The sequence below is a fragment of the Mus caroli genome, unplaced genomic scaffold (assembly GCF_978045245.1).
Source record: "Mus caroli unplaced genomic scaffold, Mus_caroli_1 scaffold_16, whole genome shotgun sequence".
Taxonomy (NCBI): Eukaryota; Metazoa; Chordata; class Mammalia; order Rodentia; family Muridae; genus Mus; species Mus caroli.
Genome location: NW_028227271.1, coordinates 76,614,514 through 76,639,844, shown reverse-complemented (window position 1 = coordinate 76,639,844; position 25,331 = coordinate 76,614,514). Strand labels below are relative to the sequence as shown.

The 25,331-nt window shown below is 47.5% G+C and overlaps 1 protein-coding gene across 3 annotated transcripts in view; it reads right to left on the bottom strand.

The window, feature by feature from the left end:
- The window catches only part of Trio (trio Rho guanine nucleotide exchange factor), a 286,800-nt gene that overhangs the window by 69,506 nt on the left and 191,963 nt on the right, over positions 1-25,331 (bottom strand). For all 3 annotated transcript variants that reach the window (XM_029469546.2, XM_029469548.2, XM_021182742.3), the window contains exons 29-34: positions 23,067-23,178; positions 21,441-21,631; positions 18,793-18,894; positions 16,371-16,513; positions 15,539-15,638; positions 2,871-3,114 (exon numbers count right to left, since the gene is read on the bottom strand). In XM_029469546.2, the coding sequence (XP_029325406.1) occupies positions 2,871-3,114; positions 15,539-15,638; positions 16,371-16,513; positions 18,793-18,894; positions 21,441-21,631; positions 23,067-23,178 (892 nt within the window). The remainder of the gene's footprint in view (positions 1-2,870; positions 3,115-15,538; positions 15,639-16,370; positions 16,514-18,792; positions 18,895-21,440; positions 21,632-23,066; positions 23,179-25,331) is intronic.

Here is a 25,331-nt window from a genome sequence, read left to right as displayed (position 1 = left end):
TTTTATGTGAGCTGCATGTTTATCCTCCTGAAATCACCATACAGACATGTATGTCTTGAGACAGGACACCTGGTCCTCACGAATCACAGGCATTCTCCCTGTCCAACAGAGACTCATGGAGATCCTTTAAGCAGCTCGTTCTTCACAAGCAATCAGACAGTTAACACTAATGGCCATAGAGCTATGCACTTAAGGAGGATGGAAACGTAAGCTGTTGGGACAGTGCGTTATGAGAAAAGCCGCCAAGACTGAACTGGGAGGCAGACCTTCTTCTTCCTCCTGCCTGGATGGCCAGAGCGCTAAGACTCTGGTCCGCTAGGAAACTATGTTTAGGGATTACTAACAGAGAAACAGACACACATAACGGTTGTGTCTTTGCGCTCAGGGCATCTGTGGGGTGGAGCATGCAAGCCAACTTGCTTATTTGACATTGCCAAAGGGACCTTACTGACCCAAAGAAGGACAAGACTGAGCCCCGTGAGAAAGCACTGGCTCTCGGCTTACCTCCCTCACTGCTGCACCCGACAAGCCCAGACCTCTTATGGGGAAATGAGGCTCAGCATTAGGGTCCAGGTGAGAATACACACATGCGCAGTAGGCACCAACAGTTCTGCACACACCGATACCTTACCAATTACAATGGCATGGCCCCTCTCCCTACACAGCAGGTAGGAGGATGGGTTATAGGCTGATCAGAGGCAGATCAAGGCACTGCGCTTCTTGGGATGGCAGAGGCCTTTGAAGGACAGGGATCCTTTTCTGGGTGTCATTTTTACTTCCTACCCCTTTGCTGCCTGGACTTTCTGACAAAGGCCTCTGGTCTGCTGGATGGAAACTCTGGTCAAGGCTACATTTCCTGGCCTTGACCTCAGTGGGATGGTCGGTCAGAAGCCCACAGAGAACCCTGAAGGTAAGGACTCCCCCGCCTCAGCTACTGCTCTGCTGCTGTGCAAGTCCTGACACGGAGGGAGCAGACAGACAGCCTTCAGTTTTCTTGTGAGAAAGTGAAAACAAATCAGGAAAAGGATAGAACCAAAAGCAGAGCCCTTACCCACCCACTGTGCTCACAGCAGGTACAGCTGGCTGTAAGGACCGGATGCCAGAGGCCTGGGAGTGGAAGGGCTGCCATTCAGAGGCTAGACCTCACCGAACGTGTTGAGACAGAGAAACGAAATGGCCACTTATAAATACCGAAACCCAGCGTTCACTGGAGTGCTCAGGACAGAGTCGAGTGTGCCGAGCACAGAGGCGTCCCTCCCCTCAGCTAGGCTGCAACTGTGGGTGCCAGGAAATAAAGACTGTCCGGCAGGAGAGGCTCAAACAAACACAGTCTTTCAGTACAAGAGCCGTGCGCAGCATGTTCAAGTTCACCGGGGCTCCATAGGAGGACAGAGAAACTTTATTTCCAACCCAAGCTCAAGGGCTAGAGTGGATCAGGTAACCCAGGCCAGCCGTGGGCTAGAAAGGTGGAGTTGAGCGCTGGGGGACTTCTCCCCGAGTTCCTGGTCACAGAAAGGCCTACACTGAACCTACAGAGTCTCCAGAGGTGAAAAGCGATACTTGGCCTTTTCCTGATCTCATTTATCCTGTGCCTCAGTAAGTGTCAGTATGTTCACATGCAAGGCCTTGGGGACCCAGAGCTCGGCTGTAAAGAATTAGCTGGGCCAGCTGGAGGCCGTGGCCTGTGGCAGTGTCATTCAACTGAGGGAATTTAGCCACTGTGTCTAGAGGATGGTACCAGACTGTCAGGATGATTGTGGGGAGACCATGGAGGGGAAGCGGCTAGCCTATTCTACAGTCAGTAGAAAGGAACCTGACGATGGCAGAGTAGAGTGGTGTTCTCTCAGATAAAACCAGCTATGTTCCCCAACGCTGGAACTATCCATCTTCCGTCCTATACGGAAGGCTGATGGGGCCATGCCGCCCACTGCACCTGTAGATGAGCCACACACCAGTGCTTCCACACAGAGCAGGATGTCTCCAAAACTTCTCACCAAGATGAATGAGAAAGCTAGCCTCCTCCACAGGCACAGAGCACTAGCTGAGTCTGTCAGCTTAACTCTCTACTCACCATACTGGAGAATGTCAAAAGAAATCTAACTTAAACAATATGGTTTGCTTAACCCCCTGTAGGAACGTGGCATTTCAACACATGGTAAAGAGTATACAATAGCGACACAGTGTCTTTCCCACAAACTCTAGTGTGCTTTCCCATCTGCAGCACACACACCTCCATCGGGACAAGCCACTCTTAACTCAAACTCAGCAGCCTTTGGCCCTGAAGCCCCCATGAGCGTTTGGGGTAAAGACTTTGGCAGTCTCCATAGGAAGGCTGACACCCACAGAAGGGCGGTTCTGCTCTGACACAAGTCTAGAGGAGATGTCTGGGAATAAATACCTCGCGCTTTGCAAATTTAAAGCAGATCTCTGAAAGCCACCTCTCAGCTCAGGACCACCGAAGGCCTGTGATGGTAAGCTCCATCCTCCCCGTGCATGCTACCGTGGAGCGCGGGTTATGCTCAGACTCTTCATTTCCACAACTATGAAATGGAGTGGCTGAATAACTCAGGCCCAAATTTGCGTCCGTACCTGCTGCTTCCTTCCCTTGCCTACTTCAAGACAACCAGAGGAATCACAGTGCCTGTTCCTTCTCCACTTTCGAATGGCATCGGCCCGAGAGAGTTCTCCCTTTGAAGCTGATGCCCTGAGTTACTCCTCCATTTCAGCAAAGGAGGTTAGCTTTAGTAAGGGGAGGACTCCTGTCTCCATTGCAGAGCCGAAGGACCCTGACAGGAGGGTCCTGTGTGCCCAGCTGCAGGGCAGACAAGGCCTCACTCTGCTCTCGCTGCCCCCGTGAGGGGATGGCTTACCTTTGTGGTTGAAGATGCCCTCCATCTCCATGCTACTTCGGGAATGGGCAATGCACAGTGAGCCACAGGGCACAAGGCCTTCTGCTGCAGGGGACCTGTCCGTGGTGCGCACCAGACACCAGTCGGGCTTGTCGTGAGGCCGTTCCAGGACCTCCACTGTCTGGCCACGCCGGATGGTCAGCTCATTGCTGTTGCAGGCTGTGAAGTCATGAATCACGACCGTCAGCTCGCAGCCACCAGAAAGCTAGGAGGGACAAGGAAAGAGGGACAGGTCAGCAAGCAGAACCACGTAGCCGGACATGGTCACCTTCTGCCGGAAACTCTGCAGTAGGGTTAAAGGCATCACCAGAGTGGGGCTAAGGCTATGTCCTGCCCCCCACCCCCTCTGGAGCTGCGAGGTACTGAACTGAAGCTCCTCCTCTCATTCCCGATGCTGGGATTTTTCTGAGGGCTTCACCGTCAGTCCAGCGTGATTTCCCACGTACTTCCAAATCCCTCTGAACCCGGAACATTCTAGTTCCCTCTTTAAGAAACACTACACACTCATTTTAAAACTCAGAACAAAGTAATAAAACTGCCTAAAGGCTGGTGAGGGAAAAATCATAAAACAGACAGGAAAGTGAGATGAAGCTCTGAGGGTTTTCAAAGCTGTAAGCGAGCACCCCTGAGCGAGCACCCCTCACCACTCCCCAAGCATCTCAAGATCAGGAAAGGAGAGGCTCCAAAGAGGGACTGAATGGCCCCTAGGCACTGGCCCTGGAGTGCTTCTCCTCCAGGCCCCTCAGAGGTCTTGGCTCCGCCCCATTCCTGTGTTCCATCCCAATCATTCCTCAAGAATCTCTGCAGGCAGTGCTCGCCAGTTCTCTGTACACTAGACACGGGCATACAGCACTGTGTGAAGATGGGGAATGAATGTCTCAGTGGCTGTCTAGAAGTCATAAAGCAATCACAGCAGACTTGTGTTAGCGTGCCTCCTCAGTGTGCCTGCCTGGCTCTCCCTCAGCTGCTGGTGCTAACCCTTGAACTTGTGACCCCAGTTCTCTCTGCTCGCTGTGCCCACTCCCATGTTCTCTTCTGGCCCAGACTAGTAGTACTTAGGTCTTCTGCAGCGCATCGGTGAACACACACACACACACACACACACACACACACACAGAGCTGCATCTGAAAAGCAAGAACACGGTTCTCCCACTACCGTTGTCCCCACTTGGCCTGTGTCCTGGTAGGTTGATCCTCTGGACTGTTAGATCTTTGGGGACAGGACTCATCAGCTCCTATATAAGAATTCTGTGCCTGGCTCTCTGTCCTCAGGATAGCCCCAGGTTCCCCTGTGCCTGTTTCTTCTCTATCCCATTGGATAGCCTCAGCCTCACGCTGGTATTCCCAAGACGCAGCAGGTGGTGGTCCCATGCTTCCGATTTTTCACCTCACCAGGGAAGCTGGGACATGACTCATAATGTCCCTGCTTGTGTTTCTCTTCCGGTGTTGCTTTCTGGGCGATGCTATCACCAGCAAATTACCCAACTTAGATGCATTTCCCTCCTCCTCCAGAAGTTGTCAAGTGGACTCGAGGGTGGCTTTCTAATGCCTTTCTTCCTCTGCAAAACCCCACACTGGTTTTGCACATTTGAGTTTCTTCAGTGATTCTGATGGTCTTTGTGTGTGCCCCCAGGTCTCTGCTCTGTCCCAATGGGACAATGCTGCCAGGGTAGCCGCTCACAGTCATCTATAGGATGGAACACAGGGCCCCCAATGGAGGAGCTAGAGAAAATACCGAAGGAGCTGAAGGGGTCTGCATCCCTATAGGTGGAACAACAATATGAACTAACCAGTACCCCCAGAGCTCGTGTCTCTAGCTGCATATGTATCAGAAGATGGCCTAGTTGGCCATCATTGGAAAGAGAGGCCCCTAGGTCTTGCAAACTTTATATGTCCCAGTACAGGGGAACGCCAGGACCAAGAAGTGGGAGTGGGTTGGGTAGGGGAGTGGGGGGGGGGTTGGGTATAGGAAACTTTCAGGATAGCATTTGAAATGTAAATAAAGAAAATATCTAATAAAAAAGATAAAAAAATTAAAAAGAAAAAAGCATGGGTCTTCCTCTTCAAAACTGTAGGTACAATTTTCTTGATAAAGGCTTTAAATCCCCATCTGCCTTGCCAGGTTTATGTGCTGACAGTTGCTTCTGAGACAGGTCCTGTGGATACGGGGTCCACAGTGCCATCCCTGTGGTCAGATCTCCTTGTGTCCATTCTCCCTTCAAGTTCCCTATCCACTGTCTCTGGAAAGTTGTTCCTATTTCTGCCATCCTTGGGGTTTTTGCCTGAAACAACTTATACTTCAGTTTTGAAATGAATAGTCTCTCTCTGTCTCTGTGTCTCTCTATCTGTGTGTGTGTGTGTGTCCGTCCCCTCCTCAGTAGAAAGCAGAGCAGGTCTGTGTCACTCTTATGAATCTGTGTCAAGACTAAGGGCAGAGAGAGGCTTGTCACCACCAAGGCAACCGTAAGAGGGCCTGCAGATCACTGCAAGGTCTGTGTACCCACGAGGTACAAAGCCCACAGAACGTTTGGCAGGCTGTAGGAAGCACTCGCCCACACACGGTTCCACGCTCCATCCTAGCTCTTTCCTCCATGAAGCACCGATCCAGACAAAACGAGCCACGTCACTAGGCCACAACTGTTTTAAGTTCCCCTCTAAATTTTTATAAACTCCTTTGTGGGAAAGCCATGGTAACATTTCCATTAGTCCCTGGACAGATAAAGAAGCCATATAAGTGCTGAAAGTTGAGAGCGAGCAAGCTTTGGAAAGGATTTCTCTCACACAACCCCACGATATGGAAGTGGTTAACTCCTCAGCAAAGAGGAGGGGTGCTCCCTTTCCCAGTGACAACAGAGTCAGCCGATGAAGCTCGGCAGGGTTGGACGGATGTGCTGCAGACCAAGCCCTGCTGCTTGTGGGCCTTGGTGGTCCGGCCCCAGTGCCCCCATGTCTGAGGGCAGCCAGCTCTGTAACTGAGCAGTCCAGTTAGAACTCCAGGCTCCCCCCAGTGGTCCATGTTGCTGCTCTTGGGAAGGAGCCCTGAGCTGGCGGCTTCCCCTACCAGAGTCTCATTAACTTGTCAGGCTGCTCAAGCAAATGTAGGGGTGCCTAGCGAGGGCTGCCTAGGAAGGGAAGTTAACTCCACTATATTTTTGGCACTTATGTTTTTTTAAAAAGACCTTTCTAGAGTAACCAAAAAGGACTGGAAACATCTGTGTGCTTGACAGATTGTAAGAAAAAAAGTCGAGCCTACTCTGACAAAGAATCATGCACCATGTTAGAAACATGCAAAGGCTTTCTAGAACTTAAGAACACACAGTGCCAGAATAATATTGCAAAAAGTGCTAAAATTATCACCCCCACATTTTCCTGTTCCCCAGTCCTCTCCTGCCCATCAGGAGAGATAAGAACCTACAATCAAGGTTAGGAACTAAATGTTTTGTTCCCTGAGAACAAGTATCCTGTAGGCTTCTGTTTCAAGCTTTGCATTTACGTATTTAAATGTTAGTCAAACAATGCAACTGCTGGTTCCCCGCCCCCCCACCCCCCTGCAATAAAATGGCACAGTGCATCATTGGGGAGAGCTTGCTGGGCTAGTCACTGTTATGGTCCTCCACAGACTTTACAATTGGATAGGGCTATTGATGGCTTTTTCCATGACAGCTTGCATAGCCCCTTCCTTTGCTGAGAGCCAGCTCTGGGGGTGGAGGCTTCCAGATCAGTCACAGATCACTTCCTCTAACTGCAGTGCACATGGTACACGATATCTTCTGCAATAGGGACTTAGTGTCAAGTTCTGAGCCACAACCATAGGGAAGGACAATATCCCACACTGTTTATTTGAGGGTCTCTTGGACCCTCAAAGGGAACTTTCTTATGCCTGGCACTGGGGTTTTGTTATATCACCCACTGTTGCTCTTGGGAGGAGCACTGTCACTCGTGTGGCATGACTCGAGTTACACTATACATGTGCACACACACTTTATATTTTTTCATCTTATTTATGTAAGGGTGTTTTGTTTATATGTCTGTGCACCACATGCATGTGGTAGCCATATAGGCTGGAAGAAGGACTGTTGTTATAGTTGTGAGACACCATACGCGTGCCAGAAATTGAACCCGGATCTCCTAGAAGAGCAGCCAGTGCTCTCCATTGCTAAGCCACGTCTCCCACCCCTGGCTTATGTTTCCTTGTGGCTTCTTCAAACACCCACAGTGTTATTTATCTCTCCTTCCTTCCTTCAACTTTGCATTGAGCAACAAAGCATCTCTTTAAAATGAAGCTTGCTAAGATTTTAGAAGACATGTTTTTGTTGTTGCAGACATTTGTGATGACTACTTGGAGGAAGCAATGCAAGTCCTTACTGATATCAAGAACTCAACTCCTAACCAGACGTTTAGGTCACTGACCATGAAGAGTTTGGAACTCTTAGCCACCCCAGCCCTGATGTCATGACTACCCTGACCGCCACCCTACCCGTCTCATTCATCTGAGGCTGCAGCAGCTCCCTCTTCTGTGCCAGCCACTTCCCATGGAGTCCCCACAGCGCTCTCTTCGCTGTAAACATTTTATAGACTCTGTCCCAGCTTCCCTGGCATATCTGCCTAGTTCAGGAATGCAGTGTATCACATGGCTCACATTAACCCTTCTGGAAGTCACTTTGGAGGTCAGGAAGGCAGTTTAAAGGCATCCTTCAATTTCTCACTACTGTGGTAACCAGTATGTGTGGGAAAACAGCTGGTCTCAAACGGAGCACAGCCGCAGAAATCACCAAGGATGTTACTTCTCCCAGGCCTGCCCTTGGAGAGGGCCTCTGGGAGGCACCAACGATCTAGACCAAGGGCACGAGCAGATTCAAAGCAGGCTTTTCCCTGAATTCTGTCAGGATAATGGAAAATAAACAGTTTATGGCCTTTCTACCCCTTCATCTTCTGGCCAAAATTGTTTCTACTTCAACTATCTTTATAGAAGTCTGTCTTTTGCTTTCCAAAAAAAAAATCCCAAACTGGGTCATCTTGCCGCCTTGTTTCACCTCATGGCTGAGATGCTCATGCAGTAGATTTGGTCATGGGCTCCTTGACATTTTCACACCGCGACCCTGTGCACTAGAACAAGGCAGTTAGTTGTGTGTTACAAGAACACACAGTTTTAAAAGGGCCACAGCTAACACCTGGCTTGAATGACTAAGCTCAGAGAGCATTCTGAGCAGGCCGCACTGATGAGGGCTGGAGAGAAACGGTGTGCTGGGTGAAGCCTTCCTCTCTCAAGTGATTCTGTTTCCAGGAGACGATCAACTGCAGTGAATATCTGGCCAATTTTTCAAGGGCAGTTCAAAAGGAAAGGCGGGGGTGGAGCGGGGTGGGTGGGATGTGGTCTAATAATGGCCATTCCTCCTACAGAACAAAGTGTATCGACTGTTGTGAACAGTTGTAGGCCACAGCTCGCTACAGTCATTCAGAAACTACACAAAAGAGTCCTGTGGCTTCACGCAGGTTTCACACAGAGCAGACCAAACTACGATTACTTGGTTTAAGGGGATTAGAGAGTACAGTTCCACTGCAGGCCATGGACACAAAAGCAGAGGCAACCACAGGCAACCAGAACATACCCATCATGCCCCAGGTTCTCACTGCTGCTGGGCAGCTTTGTGGAGGCTGGCAGATCAGCTCCCCCACCTTAACAGTATGAAGAACAGTCTTCCAGGCTCACACTAACATGATAGCCAGCCAAGGTCAAGGAGATGTGCTCCGGAAAACCCTCTGCTTGGGGTCTAAAAACGTTTAAAGATAGGTTCTGACATGGAGGGCACTCACCTGTGAAATCCTATAAATGGTTAACATAAATTATTAAAAAATAATTGTTAGGAAGAGGCACCAATCTGAAGAACTGATACAAATTCAAGACCCTCATTCACCTAACTGTGCCCCTCAATAGGAAGGGAGGGAGGGTCAGTCCCAAGTCTAACTCTAAGGCTTATTCTCTTGTTTAATGGTAATGATGGCCATGCCGAGTAAACTCCCATGAAAACATACGTTTTGGTTATGTTATATTTCTAATCAAACGTATCAGGACCTTCCTTCTTGGCAATGTGAAAATACTTGACAAAAACAACTTAAGGATGAAAGGGTTAATTGTGGCTCACGCTGTAAGGGGGACACAGTCCATCCTTGTGTGTGCGTGTGCATGTGTGTATGTATGTGTGCTTGTGTGTGTGTGCGCATGTGTGCATGTATGTATGTATGTATGTGCGTGTGCGTGTGTGTATGTGTATGTATAGGAGATGTGCTATCACATCACAAAGTGGCTGCTCATACAGTGCTCACATTCTGGAGGAGAGAGATGAGCATTCACTGTTGGCTTCCTCCATCTCTCCTTTGACCTGGGACGCTGGGCTACAGGGCAGTGCTGCCTACATTCCGAACTGATGTAACCCCATTCAGTTAAAGCTCTCTGGAGACTCCCTGACAGGAGTGTTCAGAGCGGTGCCTCCTAGGTGACTCCAAACGAGCTGACCATGCAGATCTGAACTGGAGTGAGCAAGCAGCTGCCTCTTCTTAGGACTCAGCCTTTCTACTATTTAGGAGTTTTTACTTTCTTATTTTATTTTTCTTTATTTTATGGCAACTCCCAAAAAGTCTTCTAAAAAATACTTAGGAACTAGAAGGAAGAAGGAAATACATTGCACAAGGAAGCCCACAACAGCAGCTCAAAACTATCTCTGAATGACTGACTAGTGACCAGGTAGGAGGATGAAGCTGATATATCAGCAATGGAAGCCAGCGGCACAACCAGCAAGGAGCAGGACGCTCCTCTTACCACAAAGGCTGAGACCACTAACATATATGCAGGGCTCCTTTAACACTAAGCAGTGTTACAAAGACAGTGTACAGGCCCAGCGCTCTCAGTACTATGAGCTGAGCCGGGCAGCGCTAGCCCCACTCACACAGGAGGGCCCTGGGCACAGAGCAGCAAAGGAACATGTTGGAGATTGGTTCCAATACTTTGGTTCAATCGGGAATCTACATGCCCAAATGCTAAAGGTCCTTGTCCCCCATTGGTTTTTGATTGAGCAATAAAGATGCCAGTGGTCAATGGTTGGGTAAAGCAAGATGGGATGGGACCCTTAGAGTTGCATGGTTAGGATGCAGAGAGGAACAGAAGAACCGCCATGACTTCAGGAAGAAGGATGGGATACAGGAGCAGCAGGAGATAAAGTCAACCAGCCATGTGAGATTTTGGGTAAGTTGCCATTGGCCACTTCCCTGATTGGGCCTAGGGTAGCAGGGGAAGGTTTAGGAGTGCCCAGCCTTTGAGGTAGCCAAGGAATTTTAAAAATAAATAAATGTGTGTGTGTTTCATTTGTGGATCCAAAGATACTCCTGGGCAGGTATGCACATGCGATCTGCCAGGAGCCAAAGCAGTGTAGCACCAACTCACAGCTAACAGGAATATGTGGAGGAGGAATTGGCTAGAGGTCTGCTAGTGAGCAGGTCCTCATTCCTGAGGGCTTGTTCTTGGATGTACACCATACCCTTCAGTACTTCTTTGTATGCTCTGAGGAAGACCAAGAGAGGTTCCAGAGCTTGCCCCAAGAAGGTGAGCCCCACATCCTTCCAGTGAAAGATTTTTGAGCTTGATGATCCAATCCTCTTACATGTGGAAAACCTACTCCAGCCCTAGGAAATGCATTGCTCTGAGCAGGTCGTATGGGCAGGCACCTTCTCTGAGTAGGGTTATAGAGAGAGAATTTTGATTTCTTTGAAAAACACAGAAATATGGGAATATGTTTTCATTTTGATCCCAGGTGCAGGATATGGGGCTGCTTCAGATTGTCTGTAGCAGGTGACTATGATTTGCCTTGGGCTCTAGCAGGGGTGTGGCTTTGCCAGCTGCTAATCGTTTCTAAGTTTGTGTGACATATGGAATTCTGGGAACTCTTCAGAGGGTATACAGATGCTAGGGATCTGAGTGATGGGGTTGCTGTTGGTCACTGTTGGTCACTGTTGGCTGGGGTTTGTTAAGTAGTTGTGTGCAAAGAAGAAACAAGGAGAAATTAGACATCCTGATGGTGAAGGTGAAACTTGCCCAGAGGAACAAGATGCCCCTAATCATCAGGAAATAGCCTAATGATAACGTCACCCCTTTCCATTTTCCTATCCTTTTCTCTCTCCTACCTAGTGTCAGGGGTTGAAAGGGTGGAAGAAAGAAGAACCCACAAACCAACCAGGAGCATTGAGGTGATGGGTTAGAGCCCTGGCGCACGCGGACTGCGGATGCAGGGGATCAGCCCGTGCTGAGGGACTCATCCTTTCCTCATCCAGTCGACACAGCTCCTCTTGTAGGGTTGTCAGGGAAGCCGGATTTAAACTGCACTGGCTTTAGCTACTTTTCAGACTACTTTGATTATAACTATAGACGTTTAAACAAGGGTCCCATGACAGAAAAGCCAGCTTTAAAAGTACACAGAAAGTAAGAACCCTGACACGGGGCTTCCACTTCATTAGCACTGATACCATGTGCTTTAAAGAAAATATCTGCATCTATTAAAAACAAGATACGCAGATTCATATTTCCTGTTATAAGCTTAGAGTTCAAGCAAAGGACCCATTTCAACTGAATTGCACGTTCCTTGGAAAGAACTGAATACCGAGGGTCTCGGGACAGTTCGCAAGCTGGCCTGGGTGGGTTCTTCCAGATACTTCATTCTTGCTTTGGCCATTTTGTTTGAGGCACGAATTTCTCTCTCTCTTTTCCTCCCTCCACCCCACTGCCCCCCCCCCCATGATACAGATACTGTTAAATGACAGAGATCACAGACTAATGAGGTGAGCGTGAGGAGATATTCTAAGATGCTTCTTTTGTACCCTAAAGACACTCAGCACCACACTTGCTGTGCTGTAAAAAGAATAAGGCCTGGAAGATGTCAGATGATTAAAGCCACATTCTGATTCTGGCTTTTCCACTTCATCTGGCTTCATCTCCTCAGTGCCCCAGGGCTGGATCGACACTGGGGCAGCACCTCCTCCCTGCCTCAGGAGAGGCACTCATGGCGGTGAGGTCAGACTCTGGAAAGCAGCTGGGGTTTCTTTGCAACCCAAATTACATTTTTATAAGATCATTTTATCAGCCTAAGTACCACGAATATCAGCAAGAATTGGTGTTAAACTCACATCTGGAACACAAAGATGACATATTTTAAGACTGATAGTAGGGAATGGGCTCATGAAACGAGGTTTGAGTCCTGACCAGCTTAATGGAGCTGTGCCCTGGAAAGAAGATGTCTCCGGAGCCCCTCCTCAGCTGACTCTTATTCTAAACCTCTGGAGCCTCGTCTGAGGATTGCTAACAGCTCTGGCAGACAGCTTCCCAGAATTCTCTAAGAGGCTCAGCATAAAACATACCCCCGCCCCATTTCTGAACTGGAACCAAATTCCTTGACACAACTAACTCATAACAGACATGATAAATTGAGTCAACTAGGCAGAATATCTTAAATTATTTCCTTGCCAGAAGCATCTGCCTGTAACACGAGCAGATGCTCAAGTGTGCAATTCGTAGGGTGGAGAGGACCCTGAGGCTCATGAAAAGCTGGAGACCCTGGAGCACAGGGTTGCTGACCAAGTCAAGCTAGAGGGTAGAACACCACACCTTCTGTCTCAGGAGGGGGTGCAGCTCTTGCTTTCAAGGTGCATTCTTTCAAATCATTTACAGACTCAAATCTTTGTTCAGAGAAGCACAGGTAGAACGAGGAGTGAGAGAAAGGGGATGCAGAACAGAGAACCCACAGGCACAGCCCGGCCATAGACACCCCTGCCTTTCCACTGGGGCTAAGGAATGTGCCTGCTTGGAGTGTCATGCCCTATGTAGCCATTTTAATGTCCAACAGAGGACTGGAAGCAAAGGCCACAGTACAAGCACACAGGAACTTCACAGTCTGTTAAGGATCCTGGCCTCACCCTGAGGCAGTAAAGACAATTGTGTCACATTTATAAGAAAGGACTCAGAATGCCACCAGTGCAAGGTGGTGAGGAGCTTTGGGGTCCAGGACCGGCTCTACTGGGTGACAGGCTTTGAGTTGTGCTAGCTTTACTTCTCACGCTGTGCAGCGACAGCCGTGCTGAGCAGTCCTTCAGGGACTGCTGAGCTTGGAGCAAACTTCAGTGATGGCATCACTGGATGAAAAAAATGGAAACTGTATCCTCACAGATGAAGTATTTAAAGGCCGTTCTTGAAACTTCTGCTGTCCCAGGAGAGCCTCAAGGCAACGGGACCAGTCACTAGAAACCTACACTTTGGTAGCCACTCTTCTTCCTCATGTATCAAGTGAGAACAGATCTGCTGCCCGCCAAGCTCACATAAGTCATGTGGGACATGCCTCAGGAGACCAGAGCAGTGGGCCAATGAGCAAACCCATCACCCCGTTCTGGGGTGGGGAGGGCTGCATTCCATGGCTACCCATTCACCTGTTTAAGTACCTAAAACTATAACTCATTTCGCTTCCTGTGCCAACCTGGAGAAAAGCCTTCACCAGCCTTCCAGGAAGAGACTTAGTACATTCAAAAGTGGGCTTTGGATTTCATTCCAAAGATTTGCTTCTCACAAACTTTAAAGCTGACATCTATGGTAAACCTTGCCTGACTCATGAGAACACATCTCAGAAGGGTGTGACCTGGGTGTGGCCTGACTCATGAGAACACATCTCAGAAGGTGTGACCTGGGTGCTTGGGAGCCATTCTCACGGGGCCTGTAAGGCTGCCTGGATGGAAATGGCTGTCCTTGTCATACATAGCAACTACGTGGGCCGCCTTTTCTTCTAGGTGACAGTCCTATGAGACCTGACAAGCTAAGTCCTTCAGGCATTAAAATCCTAAAAGCTGTTTTCTGATGTTTCCAAGTGCAAACTGCGTTTCTAAACAAAATTGCTATGGGGTGAGAGAAATGCTAATTACAAAATGGTTGACCATGTCATCTCCCTTACCTCCTACTGCTGCCCGAGTGGCTAAATGTCTGCTGACTTGACAAATATGCCAGGTCTGATCAAAAGACACAGTTTTGTCTTGTAGTCCTGCTATGTGAGGTACTCTAAGATTTAGGACTTGCTATTCAGTAGATTCAAAAAATAGAATGAAAAAAGAAAATCAAAGTCCACTTACATGAAAAGGGTTTTGTTTGTGGGTTGCTCTGCAGAGCGGTATTTTAAAATCTATTCCCTTCTGTCCTGGAAATGACAGTGTGAATCCTCAAATCCAAGTAAAACAGGACCAATGCCTATTTAATGCACTGTCTAGAACAGTCACACATCACTGGCCTTGTCAGGACAGGGAAGCCTGGACAAGGCTGCCTGAGCACAGGAGACTGCAGGAATCCGAGTCTCGCAGGTGTCAGGCAGTCGCAAAGCTGCTTGTTCCCGAGTGAGAAACGTGTGAATCCAGACTGACACTGTGGGAAGGAAATGTTTTTGCACTGCTCCATTATTATTTTTTTTTTTTTTAAAGAATCTGTTCTAGAACCCAAATATAGCTGTCTCTTGTGAGACGATGCCGGGGCCTAGCAAACACAGGAGTGGATGTTCACAGTCAGCTATTGGATGTATCACAGGGCTCCCAATGGAGAAGCTAGAGAAAGTACCCAAGGAGCTAAAGGGATCTGCAACCCTATTGTTGGAACAACATGATGTACTAACCAGAACCCTGGAGCTCTTGTCTCTAGCTGCATATGTATCGAAAGATGGCCTAGTCGGCCATCAATGGAAAGAGAGGCCCATTGGACTTGCAAACTTTATATGCCCCAATATAGGGGAATGCCAGGGCCAAAAGAATGGGAATGGGTGGGTAGGGAAGTGGGGGGCGCTATGGGGGACTTTTGGGATAGTATTGGAAATGTAATTGAGGAAAATATGTAATAAAAATATTAAAAAAAAAAAAAAAAAAAAAAAAAAGAATCTGTTCTAGAGCTAGAACATATGCTGATCTTAGTAGGAACAGAACATTCATCAAGACGCATGTCTACTGACTTTGACACAGGACTTTTTCTGGCTACCACACAAACCCAGGATTAGCAAGCTGCACTGCCTAGCAGTTTATTCTGATGGCCTTTAGATTCTACAAGAAGAATCCAGAGACATGTGCACTGTTTTTGAAAGAGGCACACCTGCATAAATGCCCCAGACAAAAGATAGATCTGTCTTTTGGTGGTCATCGCTGTCGAAGCCAAACCCAGTGATCTATAACTTTCTGTGCTCTGTGTACCTCAAACTCTAAGAGGAAATATTGGGGCCCACATTGGAGAATGTTAGACACCTACCTCAGATAAGCTCCGTATTTATAGATGGGGTTCTGGGGGAAAGTTTATGTTAAATAATAGATTCTTTGGCTTACAGGTACATTTTAAATAAAGTATATACTGTCTTCCAAGTCTATGACATAAAACCATGTGACTGATAGAGACAGTGAACAGGAAGAGTGGACACATTTCTTGTGGGCTCTCAGCAATAGTCTTGCTCTAACCTCTGTCTCTGCCCCGCCATGACACCTGACACCACTCCTAGCACCTCATACTTGTCTTTAGATGCTAAGGACATTGATTGAATGGACATTGACTGGAAGGGGCAGTGCCGCTGGCAGCTTACCTTATCACTGTCCAGTGTGTTCTGAGATGTCCGGGAGGCGATGGAAATGGTGTCGGGCTGGCTGCTGCCATCCCCTTGGCTGTCCAGGTCTTCTCCGTCCCTAGTGGAACACAGAAACACTCGGTTCTCAGCACTGCAAGCTGGTAGAGGCCACCATTTCCTGGCTGAATGAGACCCATGCCGGCTACAGCTGCTCCTACAACCAGCTCCTACACACGTGACCAAGCCACTCTGCTGGCTTTGTTTCAGAGCTGTTTATTTTGTTGTGTGGATGACTCTTTCGCCTGGATGACTGTGTGGGCACCATATACAAGCATGGTGCACACAGACATCATAAGTCATCATATCCCCAGGAACTGAAAAGTTATAGATGGCTGTGAGCTACCATGTGGGTGCTGGGGACAGCACCCATGTCTTCTGCAAGAGGAACAAGTGCTCTTAACCACTGAGCCACCTCTGCAGTCTCGTGCCATTCTGTGCTGAGTGCAGTTTTTGGCTTGGCAATCTGGTAAGTGCCCAACATATTTTTCCCACTGAATTCTCAACATAGTAAACTCCCCCAACACGGGTTCATTTCCATTTGAGAAATGAAAAAACAAAACAAAACAAAACCAAAATGAAAAACAAAACAAAAAAAATGCTTCCATGCTTTGGGTTACATGGGGGAAAGAAGAGAGAAAGAAGAGGTCTTTGCTTTTAGCCAGGGGAGCCTCTTGTCTCGCTAAAGCAGTGCATCTAAGCCACACAGGCTCCAGGTGTTTGAGGAAAACAGTGTGATAGCGCACGTCCCCTCCCCTGCAGGTAAGCACTCTTGGGAGCCCGCCACACTCACCTCCTCCCCTTCTGCCTTGCTGCTGGAGCTGTTTTGGGGATGTGAATGGGCTCCTTCAGGGCTCCTCTCAGGTGCACCGTCCTCTCCTGGATCACCTCACGGATGTGCTTGATCCAGTCCTGCTTGTTCTCGATACTGGATGCCTGTGCAGGGAGGGAAGCCATCAGGACAGTGTCCTTCCCACAGCCTATGCCCAGCGCACACCGGCTTCCCCTGCTCCCCGGCTTCCCCAGCTCCCAAAGTACTCCCAGAAAAGCAACCGCACCTCACTTAATTTACTATCAAGCAAACAACTATAATTTTACATTTTTTTCATTAAAACCATTTAAAAAAATAAACGCGATTACAGATCTCTTGATACTCTGGAAATCAATCATCATTCTTCAGTACCAAGAGCTGTTAAGCGACCCTGGGGGGGGGGGAGTTATAAAAACAGGTCCGCTAGCAGTCTGAAACCTCAACGAGGTCGCTGAAGCATAAGCTGTGTTTTGGTCAGTGTCAAGGAAACCATCAGCAGGGATGTGGACATGTGGACGAGCCCTTGCCCGCTGCTTGTCCCTGGACGGCTAGGGTGATCACTGCTGGCCTCCTCCACTGCCAGCTGAGACACCTCAGATGGCATAGCCTACTCAGCCCACAGGAACTCCACAAAGGAGGCCTGCAGGGGTGGGCAACACTGGACATATGCCCAAGGCCACAAAGGCACACGTGGACAGTCATTTGGGGGCCCACCTCAGCCGCATAGCAATTTTAGGAACGCATTCTCTTGAAATGTCATGGGTAGATGGAGAAGCCCTCTGGTGGTGCTAATACCATTTTCTAATTTCCAGCTGAAAACCATTGACCTCCTCTGACAGGGACATCATGGTCATGAGTGATTATGGAGGTTGTCCATTGGGCATGGAGGAAATCACCACGAGGGATGGCAATGCTACGCTCCCCCCACCCACACCGCCCCCAGAATCTTGTTTCTGGAAATGCCAAGCCATGGTCCACTCTGGGAAGAGTCTGAGCCAGATGCTCTTTCTACATAAACCGTGCTGAATATTCTTTAGTTACTTAGAGTAAAGGGGGGGACTTTGAAAATCTCATGTCTATCAGAATGTACAGGCCGGACACAAGGGTGGAGAGAAAACAATGAAGGATCTGAAAAGGACACTCAGTGCAGTCTGGAGATCATCAAGGAAGACCCTGACCATGCTGCAGAAATAAAGAAAACTGCCCTGCAAAATGACTGTTCCATCGCTGGAGAGCGACTCAAAAGCACACACTTTATAGAAACAGCGTCAAACAAATGGGTCCACTCAGTCAACGGGGTAACTAGTATACTCAGGGAACCTCAAACTGCCTTAGACAGTCATTCTGTGCTGGAACCACGAGGCCACCACCACAATGGCCATCCCTTCTGTCACCGTCACCATTGAGAACCTTGAGGACTTGTGTCTATATCCTCAGCAATTGTACCACCATAAAGACCCTCACTGCGATGGACACCACTGTCTCTACCTTTACTGTCACCAACATCAACGTCATCACATCCTTACAACTCAACCATCTACACCACCATTTCTACTAACCACAACATCAGCAACAAAATCTATACCACCACCACCCTCTTCATCCCCACTGCAATATCAACACCTCAAAGCCATCAAGATCAAAGCACATGCCACTGCCATTTGACCCTCCTTGTAAGGTGAAAGGTATTATCCAAACGTTTCTAATTATATTGAAATTTTTAGTTTTGAATATATTTTAACAACCTTAAACTATAGAAAAATTTAAATTATCTAAAATGTACTTGCTGGTACACTTAATATTTTATGTGGTTTTATGTCAGTCCTAACTAACAAGGGGCCCCAGTTGGGCTGTATACATTCACTGGAAACAATCCATTGTGACCACAGGAGCAAAGATCTTAGAAACATTGTGGCTTCCATGTGGTCCCTTGGCTGTGAAAGAGTGTTGCTCAGATGAGCAACTCAATTTCTGGAAATACTTAAAGTAAGACTAAAAGACTCGCAAAGGAGATGCAGTAAGTTCAGGGCTCGTCATACACCAGCATCTCACCACACTCGGGCTCCTTTCAACAGCTTGCAGATCATGAGCATCCCTAAACCATCTCTAGTATTTCCAGACAGACCAAGAAGACAGCATCTGAGTTTTCTAAAGCATTGATGAGGTTAGGGCATGAGACACCTTTGGAGTTCTTTGCAGTTCCTAGGAAGAGTCAGTATACTCAAAACAGTTTAAATTAAAAGTGAATGAGAGAGAGAGAGAGAGAGACATTGATTGATTCATTTTTGGCTTCACCAATTCCATCAGAGAACAAAAAAGTCAAATAAAATGACCTGCAATCAGCAAGAAAAGCAGCTTACATCATCACAATAAATGTAAACCAATAAGCTGTAAATTAACGTACCTTAAGGACAATTTTATTATCTGAAGTTGGCGTCCTCCCCACCCACAGTGCAAATTTGCAAGGATCTCCTTCAACGTGTTCTGTGACACCCAACTCTGAGGTCTGCATAAAACACAATTAGATAATTAGACAATGGTACGATTTTGGTAGGAGTAGACATGGAAAGAGGACAGCCTTTGGTGGTTGGTGGCCATGCAAAACACTTAGTTCAGCGGTTCTAAATCTATGAATTACAACCAACCCCCTTGGAGGTCAAATAACTCCTTCATAGGCGTCACCTAAGAACACTGGAAAACACAGGTATTTACATTAAAATTCATACTAGTAGCAAAAATACAGTTATGAGGTAGCAACATGAACACTTTTGTGGTTGGGGTCACCACAGTATGAGGAGCTGTACGAAAGGGTCGGGTCAGTAGGAATGTTGAGAGCTACTGCCTTAGGAGGTACGAGGAAAGCTGGGGTGGACACGTGGGGGACACACTGTTCCCACCCTGAGTACTTCTGGAGATTGCAATGCAGCTTCATCAGCAGGATGTGCTGAGGGAAAAGCCCAACCTTAGACACACGCACGCACGGGCTTTTCCTAGTCCAGAGAGGCTCCTACAGCACACTCTGAGCATACCTTGACAGAGGGCAAAAGGGCTAAACTCTGACTTCATCTACATCCTTAACTTTTAGTATTTCATCATGACTCTAATACCAAGCAACAAAAAACCCTGCCTGTGGACATATCCAGAGCAGGGCATCCTCCCCCCCATGATGGAATCCACCCCATGCCTCTCCCTCCAGCAACGGAAGTGACTCACAGGTTGGAACTCCAGAGGCAGCCTTGGTGGGAATCTTATTTTTTTTTAAATATAAATTAAACTAAGATGTATCGATTTTTAAAACACACAAGCTTGCCTCCAAGGTCAGATGAAAGCCAGCAGTAAAGTGGCTGCCGGCCAGGATGTACTTATTAACTTCCAGCTGGACAGTGACCTATCTGACGTAAGGCCACAGTGATCCAAATGATAGTCACAACCAGGGGACCGGCCAAAGATGGTGGACTGAAAATCGTTACCAGGAATTTTCAGATTCCAGATTATTATTTTAAAAGTTTCTATGCTTGGGAGTCTCTATTCTTTGGGGAGTTTGATTGACATACAAAAATCCCCAAATTTTGTAACATTAAGTCATCTGACTATTAGATACCGAATAATATTTTAAAGAGAGCTGACATACAGAGACCTGCGTGGCACTCTGGTTCCTTTATGATGGTGAGCTTGCCTTTATGTTCACTGGTTCTCTCTGACCAACTCTGCCCAGCAACCCTGTGCTGGCAGCCCTCTGAGCAATGGCCTTGAGAAAGGTCAAAGTGCAGGGGATAAGAGTTTGTCCTGGCTTGACTTCCAGAAAGCAGGCATGGGCTGGACCCAGCTAGGGCTGGCTAATGAGGAATGGTAGCACAATAGTTCTGGGTGTGCACCTCTCCCCAGAAACAGAACACTCCAAAGGTCTCTGCATGGGCAGGGCTGGGGAGTCTTTCAAATGCTATTTTTGATTACATATTTTTCTGTGACAATGACATTTTGCTATTATCAAACTTTCAAAAATTTGTTCTTATATTTACTTTGCATAGATTAATTTCTAATGGAGAATAATTAAATCTTCGTTATTATGGATCTGTAGTGAGCGCAGCGAGTAAGGGAGCTTACATATGTTTTGATGTCTGTACTAGCTGGTTTTGTGTCAGCTTGGCACAGGATGGAGTTATCACAGAGAAAGGGACTTCAGTTGAGAAAATGCCTCCATGAGATCCAGCTGTAAGGCATTTTCTCACTTAGTGATCAAGGGGGAAGGGCCCAGCCCATTGTGGGTGGTACCATCCTTGGGCTGGGAGTTCTGGGTTCTATAAGAAAACAAACTGAGCAAGCCAGGGGAAGCAATCCAGTAAGCAGCATCCCTCCATGACCTCTGCATCAGCTTCTGCCTCCAAGTTCCTGCCCTGTGTGAGTTCCTGTTCTGACTTCCTTTGGTGATGAACAGCAGTGTGGAAGTGTAAGCTGAATAAACCCTTTCCTCCCCAGCTTCCTTCTTGGTCATGATGTTTGTACAGGAATAGAAACCCTGACTAAGACAATGTTATGAATTTAAAAAATTAAATTGATATGAATCCTTGCTTAGGGTAGGGCATCATCTATTTACACAGCAGCAGTTTTCAACCTGTGTGAGGGTTGCTCCTCCCACAGGGGTCATGTATTAGATATCCTGTAACTATATTTACATTATGATTCATAATAGTAGCAAAAATAGTTATGAAGTAGCAACAACAATGATTCTATGTTTGAGGATCACCACAGGAACTGTATTGGAGGGTCCCAGCATCAGGAAGATAGAGAGCCACTGCTCTACAGTGTTTCATCATCCTGCAGTGAGCAGCTATGGGCTCCAGGAACAGAATCCCCAAGCCCCAAGAGTATCAGTGTGCCCTCTAGTGGACTTGGCTTGCAGAGAAATTAGCTGATGAAGAGGAAACATCACAATTCAGATTCACCTTTCTGAGCGTTTTGGGAGGAAAGTAAAGGCAACAGGCAGGAGGTTTCTGTCCTACAGGAAGGCTGCAGCCGTGGTCTGTGAACTCGAGCTCTAGACGCCATACTTACAAACAGCTTGCTTTTGTAGAGGTACTTGCTTCTCCCGCTGGAGTCTTTCACTTCTTTACTAAACACCAAGGACATTTCAAAAAGGAAGAGATGCCGTTCTCGACCCTTCCGAATTAAGGTTTTCGGGTCCCACACTTGGAAGGACTCCTGCAGGATGAGCTCTCCCTGAGACTCAATGTTTTCGTCAAACCCTGCAACATGAAACAAAAGCAGACCCGACTCAGCAGGCAGCATTGCCGGCTTGCCTGCAAATGCTTTCAATATGGCTCCACGCTGCTCACCACCGGCCCTCCTAACAAGGGAGAGCTCGTCCTAAAACACCACTTTGCATATATTTCCCCAATTTCAAACATTTTCAGGGGTTCCTCATAACTTCCTTCTCTACTTTCCACTCCTATCTGTTGGCTCCCAACATGAGATCTGGTTTAAGTCCCATCTGCTTGTCACTGAATCACAGCCTTTGCTCAGGCGACCACTCCCCCTGAGCAGAGTGCCTCCAGTGTACTGCGCACCCCAGCCTCTGATTCTTTTCCTCTGTTGCTGAAATGCCCCTCTCAGCCTCTGTTCAGGCCCCAGCCTGGTGGAGCCAACTTTACTAACCCATTTTCTGGGAGTCTAGAATCCTCTGCACGTGGATCTGCCTAGACCAGGCACATGGAGGCCTCCCTGGCTATTCTTTCCTCACAATGTGGCCACCAGGACTTAGCAAAGTGACTCCTTGTGGAAGCTGATATCTCCCTTCTTTTCTGTCTCTTTATAGTAGACACTTCCCCTCAGCCATCTTAAGTAAGTTCATCATTCACCTATCCCTTCACAGTGAGGAAGAGCTAGGCACCCCAACCCTGGGCAAGTGAGAAAATGAATGTATACAGCTAGTAGGGTTCCCTACCCACAGGCTCTTGTACTTCCTGTGAGGTGGAATATGAATGTGGTCCTGCAGGACCTATTCAAGTAGGAAAATACATAGGACAGAAATGAGCCAGAACATAGCCCTTTCCTCTGATAACATCATGAAGAATAGAGGAAGAACGAGTACTGCTGGATTTCTGAGTTTCTATTACAGAGTGGCATTGAGTCCTAACTAATAAATTTCTTGATGGTACCAATGACCTGGCATAAACTAACAAAAGCATTTGGGATGGGCCCTTTGCATTGCTAACCTCGCTAACCTTGGCAGTGCAGAGGCAGCTTTACTAAATAGAAACAGTCCTTCAAACTGGAATTACTACAATCCCTGTTGGATACATTTATCTAATTTCTGTTCACCATGTTACACACTATATTCAACTGTTTCAGCAGACAACTGAGTTGTGCAAACATCTAGCAATGGCTATGGAAATGGGGAAGTAATAAGATCTTCTATATCCTCGGGTCTATAACCAGTGCGTCCATTCATCATTTACACCTCTGTTAGCAGGAAACCCAGGCAGCATTAAACAAGACTTAAGTGCCACAAACTGCTCCTGGAGTGTACAATGGCACTGCTGTTACCAAGTCCAGAAAGTGATAGTTGATTCACATAGCATCAGTGATGGTGCTGGGATAGTTGATTCACACACAGCATCAGTGACAGTGCTGTGCACAGAGGGGGTAGGGGGGTACCGCGAGCACGGTGTGTCCGGTTACCTTCCAGCATGCTGAGGTGCATGGCATCATTGGCTCGCTTGGGTACGCTGAGCATCACCTCCAGGCCATCTTTGATCTCTCCCTTTCCTTCCTCACAGCATGTGAGCAGCTCCTGGAGAAGATCAACACAGTGAACTTGCAAAGGACCGCAAAATGCTCTGCCAGCCACGCCTTAGCAGAATCCACAAAAGTTCACAGTGCTCAGGAAACAAACAAAATAGCCAAAAAGCGAATCACTCAGGGTTCAGATAGACAAAAACAGGGTCTGATCTACTTGAATGAGGACCTGGAGGAAGTCAGATCCAGTTGTCATTCTGAAAGAAGTTGTTATGCCTCACCAACCACATCTCCAAAATGAGAACATAAATGTTACTGGTTTGTAAGGAATATGGAATTGTGACAAGTGACAGCCATCCATAGTCCACCTGCCCTGCTAATCCCACAATGTCAGGGTCTGGCTGGACCCTGCATCAGAATAGCAACACAACACAGACCACTCCTCTGTGCAGGCTCCTTAGGGAGGTACTAGCTACAAGCTACCACACGTCTCCAGGGTATCTATGTGTGTCATGCTACTTCCTGACTTCCTGGAAGCTCCCCAGCTCCCCCGTGAGTAGGACAGCAGGAAACACAAGCTTACATCCTGATGGGTCTCTCTCAGGTATTCCTTCATGGGTGCCAGACCGTTCTTGGTCACAGTGACAACAATCTTGTGTATATGACTCCCAAGGGGTTCAGAGCAGTGTGGTCATCAGCTTGTGGGAGGAGGGGACTAGAGCAGTGGTTCTCAACCTGTAGATAGCATCCCCTTCAGCAAACCCCTATCTCCAAAAATATTTACATTATGATTCATAACAGTAGCAAAATTACAGTTTTGAAGTAGCAATGCAAATTTTCTGGTTGGGGTCACTGAAACATGACAAACTGTATTAAAGGGTCGCAGGCATTAGGAAAGTTGAGAACCACTGATCTAGAGAACTCAGACATCTGATGGGTACCTTCACGTTTGATCAGATGTGTATGCTTCTGAGGAGCTGGGCAGAAACTGCCTTACGGGGACAATGTGCCTCAACTCCCTCCGTGCAGACTGCCTTCCTACTGGGGAGGTCTGATGGAGTTTACTATTGTTCCCCAGCAGTTTCTGGGGAAAATGAGGAAGGTTTACACGTAGAAGTGTAATCTTAGTGGAAACAGAAGCTGAGAACAAAGCCTTGAGTTCTGAGGACACCAAGGGACAATTGAGAGACAAGGCACTTGTGTAGACTTAGGAAGCAAAGGGGACAAGACCTGAATGCAAACCAGCAAAACCCAGCCTCCCGGTTTCCGCCACGCTCACAGACAGCAGCAGCAGATTTGTGTAATGATGGCTATCTAGTCACTGGGTAAGATTGTCATCCATACAGAAGTACAGGAGAGGAGGTGTGGTGTGGCTTGGTGGTAGAGCGCTCACCCACCACGTGTGTGGCCCTGGTTTGGTCCTTGGCACTGCACTGTGTGTAAAGGAGGTGGAGGTTGGTGTAGTAGGGTTTTCAAAATAGAAAGGTCTCAGGATAGTACACACCTGCATAAAAGAACACTGCCATGTTTTATACAGTTGCTAGGTCTCTCTTACTGAGATAGCTTTAGGCACCCTTAAGCTTCAGTGTCCAGGATGGCAGCTGACAGAGCTGGGATTAGTGGGCAGTCTACACACAAATGTTTCAGCGCGTCCTTTACCAGCAGAGGAAACATAGTACCTTTGCCAGACAAAAGTTGTAAATGACTCTTAATGCAGCAAGCAGACATGCATTAACGACATAACGCATCTGTGATAAGTTTGTTCCCCTTTCTACTGTTGAAAATAATCAGACTTAAATTTTTGCAAGGGCAATTTTAGATATACTTAATTGCAACAAAAAGTAGAAGCCTTTGGGATCAGTAGGGACATGGTCTATAAAATGGCTAGCAGCCATAGGGAACGGCATGAGGGCAGAGTGTTCCAGAGTCCATGGAAAACCTGCGTATCAGCCAGGTTTGGGTTCAAAGCTGGCACATATCAGCAGTGATTCTGAGCATTTTTGTGATGCAGGGCAGATAGTCTCCAGACTTTCCGATGAGCGCTGCTGCGGATTAAACATGTACAGGTGCTGTGTCGGGGCCTCAGCACCAGAGTCTGAGGATGCTGAAGGTCCAAGAGCCAGTAACTTATTTTCTCAGTCAAATACCATTCTATGTTGCAGACAAGTGCCAACCAGTTCCTTCAGGGTACAACCAGGGGATATGATC